Here is a 9,197-nt window from a genome sequence, read left to right as displayed (position 1 = left end):
TACATGAGATCCTGCCTCAAGAAATAATAAAACAGAAAGGAAGAAAGAAAAACTAACTAGAAAAAAAATTCACATACAAGTAACAAACAGTAAAACCAAAGGAATAGTGAAGAAAAAAATGCCATAAGAACTCAGATAGGATTTTTAGTTTATTAAGACATTCAGGATCATAAACAGCCATGTCCAGCCCTGTTGAATTTCAGTGTCTTTCTGACACAGGCTTTGACATGTAAGTGCTACCTATTTGGAGATAATGTGAAAATCCCTATCTCTTTCATAGTTTGTCTTCCTGTTGTGTGGAATATTTAGAAGTCATGGGTTTGGGCAACAAGGGTGTGGGACAGAAAAAAGACTTTTTCCCAGAGGAGTGAAGGACAGACAGGGAGTCAGCTGTGGTTCATACAGCCAGTTTCCCATTCTAATGGGTGAATAGGTTCCCTGCTTTGTGGGTCACCCCTCAACTGGGAGCTTCTAGCGTTTCCAATGATGGGGAGGTTGAGCTATCAGGATAGCGAGTTGGAGGACAGCCTGGGCTAAAAAAACAACAAAAAAACCCCAAAAGCCAAACAACAACAAAACAAATCAAAAGAGACTAGTAGAATTAAATGGGAATTATGAGGTTCATGCCCTCTCTTCTTGGCCCCCAGAATTTGTCACAGGAGGTACGGAAAGTTGACTTTTACAGGTGTGTGGATGTGGGGGAGGGTAGGTTGGGGGATGGACCAATGGGTTTAATCAGGGCTACTTACAGAAGCATGGTCACTTACCAGTGGCACTTTCCAGAGGAGCCAGGCCTGGGTCCCTCCCCCTGGGTTAGTTCTGATGTAGTTTACAAGGGAGACTGGCTAAACACAGCCCCATTTCCAGCCTGTGTCTCAGAGGCTTGCCTGCTCCCTAATTTTGCTTCTCCTTTTTATTCTTTTAATTGCAGGAGCAACCAGAATGTCTAGCGGTTGCCGCTCAGACCTGGATTCCAGGTACCACAGACTTTGTGATCTGGCTGTAGGCTGGGGCATTGCCCTGGAAACACTGGCCGCCGTGGGGGCTGTGGCCACAGTGGCCTGCATGTTTGCTCTCTTGCTCTTCATCAGCAAAGTGCAGGACTCCAACAGGCGGAAGATGCTCCCTACCCAGTTCCTCTTCCTCCTGGGCGTGCTCGGGGTCTTCGGCCTCACCTTCGCCTTCATCATCAAGCTGGACGGGGCCACAGGCCCCACACGCTTCTTCCTCTTCGGGGTCCTGTTCGCCATCTGCTTCTCTTGCCTCCTGGCCCACACCTTCAACTTGAACAAGCTGGTCCGAGGGAGGAAGCCCCTGTCGTGGCTTGTGATCTTGAGCCTGGCATTGGGCTTCAGCTTAGTCCAGGACGTCATTGCCGTTGAATACCTGGTCCTCACCATGAACAGGACCAATACCGATGTCTTCTCAGAGCTGCCTGCCTCTCGGCGCAATGAGGACTTTGTCATGCTTCTCATCTACGTACTCTTCTTAATGGCGCTGACCTTCTTCTCATCCTTCTTTGTCTTCTGTGGGTCCTTCCCTGGCTGGAAGAGACACGGGGCTCACATATGCTGCACCTCATTCCTGTCCATTGCCGTCTGGGTGGCCTGGATCGTCCTGCTCCTGATTCCCGACATCGGCTCTGAGTGGGACGACACCATTCTCTGCACAGCCTTGGTTGCCAATGGCTGGGTTTTCCTGGCATTCTATGTCTTCCCTGAGTTTCGACGGCTCCCAAGGCAACAAAGTCCCACAGATTACCCAGTTGAAGATGCTTTCTGTAAACCTCAACTCATGAAGCAGAGCTATGGTGTAGAGAACAGAGCCTACTCCCAAGAGGAAATCACCCAAGGTATGGGCGAAGAGGCCTTGATACAAAGATGGGGGGCGGGACAAGTTGGGCAGGGTAGTGCAGGCTCATGTGCACACACCTGGGCACACACACACAGGCACACATACACAGGCAAATACATCTCTAATCTCAGCACTTGGGGGATGGAGGCAGGAGGATCATGAGTTTAAGATGGTCATATAGAAAGACTGTCTTTCAGAATACCAAAATCCTTTTGGGCTGGGTATGTAGGTCGGTACAGTGCTTGTTTAAACATGAACGGAAAGTCATAGACCCTCTAGCACCACTGAAAATGGGTACGGTGGCACACACTTGTAAGCCCAGCACTTGGGAGGGAGAGGCAGGAGGATCAGAAGTTCAAAGTCATTTTTGGCAACACGTGGATTTCAAGGCCAGCCTGGGGTACAGGAGGTGGTCTCAAGAACACAAAAACAAGCCAGGCAGTGGTAGCCCTCGCCTTTAACCCCAGCACTTAGGAGGCAAAGGCAGGCCTGGTCTGCCATAGTGAGCTCCAGGACAGCCGTAGCTACATAGAGAAGCCTTGTCTCCACCAAAACAAACAAAGAAACAAACAACAGCGACAACAAAACCCCAAACCAAAGATTCCAAACAACCAAACCCCCAACAACAACAACAACAACAACAACAACAAACAAGCAAACCACAGAAACATTCCCAGCTGTAAAATCTGTAACTTTCTAGAAAGCACACCAGCTATTCCATTCAAAGCAAGAGGAGATTTCCGAGCTGCCCTAAGGTCCCCCAATTTTGTCTTTATCACACTGTAATCCCAGCCAAGGCACCTGGAGCCACCCTGTAATCTCCATTGTGGAAAAGAGGAAGAGAGACAGGAGGGGAACCAAAGCAGACGACACCGCACTCCCAAACCCAAAAGCAAAACACCGAGAAAAGACAGTGGAGGCAGAGGAGGAATCATTGACTATAACCCTAAGAATGCCGGGCTGTGGGGCTCACCTGTCATGAGCCCTTGGGAGGTGGAGACGAGAGGATCAGAATTTCATGGTCAGCCTGGAGTACATGAGATTCAGTCTTAGAAAACAAGCAAACAAGCAAACAAAACCCACACAAGGGCAAGAGAGATGGCTCATGGTTAAGAGCATTGCTGCTTTTGCAGAGGACCCACGCGGTAGTTCACAATCCTCGGCAACTCCAACTCCAGGAATCTCATACCCTCTTCTAGCCTCTCTGAGTGCTAGACACACACGTGGTATACTTACATGCAGGCAAAGCCTCATACACGTAAAATTAAAATAGACAGACCTTAAAGTAAATCCAAACAAATACCCCCTGAAACAAACCCCTGAACTACGAGGAGCTCACTGGCTGGTTACAGATTCTGGTCTTGAGTAAACCAACATCTATATTAGTCACTTTCCTGTTGCTTTGACAAAAGACCAAGACTCAATGCAAACCATTTTGGCTTTTGATTCCAGAGGGATAAGAGTCCATTATGGCAGGGAAGTTGAGAGCGTGTGTCTTCAAACACAAGCGGGAACCAGAGAGCCAACCAGCTGGAGGTGGGGGAGAGGCTTTAACTTCTCAAAGCCCGCCCCACTGACATACTTTATCAACAAGGTTTCACCCAGTAAGCCTCCCCAAGTAGTTTCACCAACTAGAGACCAAGTATTTGAACATCTGAGCTTATGAGAGCCCTTATCATTTAAACCACCACACTCCGTTCCCTGAATTTTTGTGCTGTAGGCACAGTTTTCCTGTCCTGACCACCTGCTCCCAGATAATCACCGAGGCTTAATATAAATGCTTGGCCAGTAGCTCAGGCTTATTACTAACTAACTCTTACATTTTAAATCACCCCAAATGACTCGTGGCTTTACCTGTCCTTTAGCATGTCCTGTTCCCTCTGCAGCTCCTGGCATCTCTCTTGACTCCCTCTCTTCCTCCTAGCACTCTCTCTGTGTCTGACCTGTACTTCCTGTCTGGCTACTGGCCTGTCAGCTTTTTATTAATCAAGGAGAATAATACATATTCACAGTGTACAGAAGGGTCATTCCACAGCACATAACCATATCATAATGCAAAACGTACTTAATTCAATTTAAGAACTTCCCATAGTCTGTTTACTGTTCAAAAACCCAAAGTCTCTCCTGAGACTTAGGGCAGTCTCTTAGTAGTGCCCCCCAAAATCCAGTCATAGTCAAGTAGAACTGGAAGCCGGCCTCTCAAGTCTTCATCTAGTACTTCCGACACAATTTCATGCAGGCTGAACTAGAATAAGAAGGGATAAAGGGGAGGAAAACCCCCTAGTGTATGTGGTTGGAGTTGGGTTCTGTGCAAAGGTGTATAAATGACTTTCCTGTTTCGAGGTTGGGTCTTGCTATACATCCTGGCTGTCCTTCAGCTTGCTGTGCTGAGCAGACAGGGCCTTTATATGCTAACCCTCCCACCTCTGTCTTCAGAGTGTGCCTGGCTTGGCGTCTTGCCTTTCGTGTTCTGGGCCCCTGGCAGCTTCCTTTCTCAGCCGTCTTTCTAGGCACTGTCAATTGCTGCTCCCACTTCTCACCCGCTCCCCACATCCTGTTATGTTGGGTCTGCGTAAGTCGTGCGGCCTTCCACAACGGAAGTCTGTCTCAGTCCAGACAGACCAAGCTGTCACTAGTCTCCAGCCTCATGATGGCCAGGGTGCAGCTGCTTGTCTGATGTGCCGTCTGCCTGCTTCAGAGCCCAGCATTCCCCAGTCTCCACCATGTATGTGTGCTGTAGAACCGATTCTTTTTTTTTTTTTTTTTGGTTTTTCGAGACAGGGTTTCTCTGTGGCTTTGGAGCCTGTCCTGGAACTAGCTCTTGTAGACCAGGCTGGTCTCGAACTCACAGAGATCCGCCTGCCTCTGCCTCCCGAGTGCTGGGATTAAAGGCGTGCGCCACCACCGCCCGGCTTACTTGTGTTTCTTACAGGACAGGGCACTCCTTATGTTCTTCATACTATCTTTGCTTATTTATTTCTAGTCTAAAAATTTTAATGCTGCTTGTTTACTCACTTTCGTGTGTGTGTGTGTGTGGGGGTTACAACACGCATGTATGGAGGTCAGAGGATAAGTTTCAGAGTTTTTTTTTCTACCATGTGGGTCTTGAGATGAAGCTCAAGTCATCAGATTGGGCAACAAGTGCCTCTACCCACTGGCCCACTTTGACAGTACTTATTTTGGTATTTTATTTTTAATTTTTATTTTATTTTTTTGAGACAAGTCTGAAGATGGCCTTGAACTCCTCATCCTCCTGCCTCCACCTCCTAGGTTCTGGGATCACAGGTGTGCACCACCATGCTCACCCAGGTCTCCACACTATCTTAAATGAAGAAGTGTTTAGGAAGGGGGCAGGGACAGGTAAACTTGTCAGGAAATAAGTTCAAACATCCTATGAGTTCCCCCAAATATGCAGAACACTGCCATTCAAACTCTTCCCAGTTTAGGAAATGTGTTAAGTCCCTGTGGCCCCAGGACGTGACAGCGCCTGGTTTGGGGCTGGAAGGCATGGCCTCTCCCTGCAAGAAATTTGACCTGCCGAGGCCCAAGGGGACCAACTGTTACAGTCACACCATGACAAGGGCTACAGTGAGGAACACACATGCCCAGGTGCCTCAGTTTCTCCTCTCTTTTGTTCCAGGTCTTGAGGACACAGGGGACACGCTCTATGCACCTTATTCCACCCATTTTCAGCTGCAGGTAAATGACCCTTGCCATGCCTCACTCCCCCTCCCCCAGGGACAATTGTCCTTTGGGAATGGCATTTGCACCATTTTGGTGGCACCCAAGTGGCCATCGTGAAGGGATGGCATGCCTTCTTTCCTGCACTGCGCCTCTCGGGGTTGGGGTGGCACTCGGGCTCGGGGAGGATCTGCAGACAGAGATCTTTTGAGAAGGGCATTGGAGGCTCACTGAGGTAGCCGTGGAAGGGTTAACCACGTGATTGCTTCCTTCACAGGATCGGAGCCCTAAGAAGGAGTTCTCTATCCCGAGGGCCCATGCCCCGACCAGCCCGTACAATAACTACGAAGGACGGAAAGGGGACAGCAGCTAACTCTGCGAAGAATGTGACAACCAGAGCCAGGCAGCAGCTTCCGGTCAGGGGCTCTGCGGTTGCGGATGCGGACTGAATCCAGGGTGTCCTAGGGGATCTGTGCACGAGAGGCTTGTTCCCCACCCAGCACCCTGCTGTCCTTCTGTCTGGGCCTGCTGCGCCCAACAGACCGCTTCTGCTTCTTCTCAGCGGCTCCGTGTTTCCTTGTCCCATTCTTAGGATACTTCTTGGAGGTGGGAGTCTTGGGCGACTCAGGGCGGGACTCTTACCTCTGCCACGAATCGTGAGCAAACAGCTGGTCATCTAACTCCTCACTGACTCGTTCATCTCCGGAAGCCAATTTGTCGAACCCAGGGTGGGGTCCATGAGGATCACTTGGCACAGAGCAGAGCTGCAATTCGCACCAACCCAGAAAGATGTGGGTCTCCACCCTGTGCATATCAGCCCACACTGGAAGCTAACCTGGCCCTGCCCTCCTAGGTCTTCCTGCCTGGGGAGGAGAGGCTAAAGGTTACTAAGTGTCTAATCGCTGGGCACTGCCCCACAATGGTCCCAGCAATGCGGACACTGACTTGAAGGGTGTATCACCTCCAAACTTGCTGCCGGCCCTGGACCTCCGTGTCCTTTCTGGGAGCTCTTCTGGATATTACTGGAGTAGACAAGGCCTGTTTCTTCCTGCCAGGAGAATCTGGGCTTTGTCGTGCCATGCATTCCTGACAGGCCCTCCTCCCCACCCCCTCACCCCCAGCCTCAGTAATAGATGGATCCTGCATTCACCTCAAGCCCTGTAAGTGGGCAGTGTCTCTTCTTGGGGCGGGATGTATCTGTTGTGGGATAAGTTATTCACCTGGGTATGCAATAAAGATGCGATGGCAACTGTTTTTTTTAATTTAAATTTATTTACTTTTGTAAAAAATTAATATTACATTTTAAAGGTTATTTCTGGGTGTGAATATGCACATGCCATGGGGAGATCAGGAGATGTCTTTCCAAAATCTGTGGGGCAGAGGGTTAGGAATCTCTCCCTTATGGGGGAACTAGGATCCTTACCCTTAGCCACAGCACATGCAAACAATATGTAAACATCAGCTTAGTTAGGAACTTGCCCTTTAAGAGTCTTCACTTGGGCCTGCGCATGATGGCGCTCACCTTCAATCCCAGCACTTGGGAAGCAGAGGCAGGCACATCTCTGAGTTCAGGGCCAGCCTGGTCTGCAAAGCAAGTGCCAGGACAGGCTCCAAAACTACAGAGAAACCCTGTCTTGAAAACCCAACCAACCAACCAACCAACCAACAAAACCAACAGAAAAGTGGGTTAAGGTCATGCAGAATGATGGGTATTATAGCTCACAAAGGTTGGCAGGTCACACTAGCATCCCTCCGGGTTTGTACTAATTGAAAAGCAGGGTGCCAGAGCTGGTGAGAGGGCTCAGCGAATAAAGGTGCCTGCTGCCGGGTCTGACAACCTGCATTCAGTCTGCAGAATCCAAATGGTGGAACCAGAGCCCATTCCTGAGCGCAGCCTTCTGACCTCTGCATGTGTGTCGTAGTGTGTGTGCACCCAGACACGTGGGCATGCACAAGAAAGAAATGGGCTTTCGAAAAGCAAGGTAGGAAGATGACAAACAGCAATGAGACTCCTTCTGGACTGCTCCAGTCTTTCTCCAGAGGCCATAACCCATCGGGGTTTGCTGGGAGGAGAAAATAGCATGGTTTTGCTGGTATTATCTGTCACACTCTAACTACACATTCCTGGGCTGGCAGACGGCTCAGAGGGCAATGGCACTTGCCGCCAAGCCTACTGAATTGAGTTCAACACCTGGGAGCTACATGGGAGAAGGACAGAACTGACTTCCATGTCCTCTGATTTCCATGCACAGATTATGCATGTAATCACCCACACATATGCAAATATGTATGTATATATTGCACACATACGTGCATGTGTGTGTTTCTGGGTTTGTTATAAAGGCTGCTGTAAGGGATGCAGATGAAGAGATGCCCAGATGAGGCATGGGAGGTGCTGCCTGGACCTTCCTGCCACTATGTGTGTCATCTATCAGGGCTGGCCAAGCATGTAGCCACCTGAAGCTTCCTGGACTGTGTCCTGAGGTTGAATGGGGTTGGCACTGCCTAGCAGGTGTGCAGGTAGACAGATGGGGGTGGGGTGGGGGGTAGTTGCAAAGCTTGTGTATTCAGATCCCCCCCACAGGGTCTCAATCAGTGCACTGCCCAAGATAGCTTAGAGGTTACTATGCAGCCCACGCTGGTTTGCAGCAGTCCTGCCTCAGTTTCCCGTGTGGGAATCAGGGGCAGCAAGCCCAGCTCCTCCTGGCTCTTAGGTCTAACGTGCCTCATTGAAAAGTATGGGCCAGGATACCTCTGGGTATGGAGAGTCTTAATACAGACACAGTTAGTTGAAGATTTCCTTCCTTTCTGCCCCTACCCTTTTGAGACAGGGTTTTGCTGCATGGCTGAACTCAAACTCACAGGGATCTGCTTGCCTCTGCCTCTGCTTCCCGAATGCTGGGATTAAAGGAGTGTCTTCTGAGACAGTTTCATGTAGCCTAGGCTGACCTCCAACCCTATGCAGCTGGTCTTTCTGGCTCCACCTCCAAAGGCACAGAATGTTCTGGGTCTATTTTGTCATTAGGGAAGGGGGGTTCCTATCTTCATGGCCACTGAGACACTGAGGAGGACCTGGGAATGGCACCATCCCGTGTCTGGAGTTGTGTTTGTCCAAGAGATAAAGTGGTCTCCAGCGTTTGAACACGTGGTCACTGCATTCTGAGTCCATGCCCATTCAGGCAACAGAAGAATGCTCTCTCTTAGAGGAGGACTGGTCGCACCTGGTGGCTGGTATCTCATTGCCACTTCTGCTCATCCCTCTCAAGGGCTAGAGGTTCAGTGATGATGAAGAAGATGATAATTAAGAATGATTTATTTTGGCTTTTGAGACAGGGTTTCTTTGTGTAGTCCTAGCTGTCCTGGAACTAGCTTGGTAGACCTCACAGACATCTGCCTGCTTCTGCCTCCCAAATGCTGGGATTAAAGATGTATAACACCACCCAATGAGAAGTATATAGAAGAGGACTTCCATTCTTCACCCCCTCCTGGAGGAAAGCAGAATGTAAAAATTTAGTCCAGGCTGGCCATTGAGCAGTGTCATTGATTGATGTCTGTAGGTGAAGTGCCATCTCCTTTGAACTATAGGGGTGAGGATATAAAATGAGTATCAAACCCAACAGCCTAGCCTTTCTGCAAATACAGCTTTAGCTAACAAAGCTGCC

The 9,197-nt window shown here is 49.4% G+C and overlaps 1 protein-coding gene across 1 annotated transcript; it reads left to right on the top strand.

The window, feature by feature from the left end:
- The first annotated feature begins 614 nt into the window (after nucleotides 1-614).
- Nucleotides 615-5,908, top strand: Gprc5a (G protein-coupled receptor class C group 5 member A). Its single transcript, XM_038318289.2, has 4 exons — nucleotides 615-705; nucleotides 932-1,852; nucleotides 5,495-5,553; nucleotides 5,813-5,908. The coding sequence occupies exons 1-4, from the start codon at nucleotides 615-617 to the stop codon at nucleotides 5,906-5,908; spliced, it is 1,167 nt and encodes a 388-aa protein (XP_038174217.2).
- Nucleotides 5,909-9,197: the final 3,289 nt, after the last annotated feature.

The sequence above is a fragment of the Arvicola amphibius genome, chromosome 2 (assembly GCF_903992535.2).
Source record: "Arvicola amphibius chromosome 2, mArvAmp1.2, whole genome shotgun sequence".
Classification (NCBI taxonomy): Eukaryota; Metazoa; Chordata; class Mammalia; order Rodentia; family Cricetidae; genus Arvicola; species Arvicola amphibius.
This window is presented reverse-complemented; position numbering and strand designations above follow the sequence as displayed.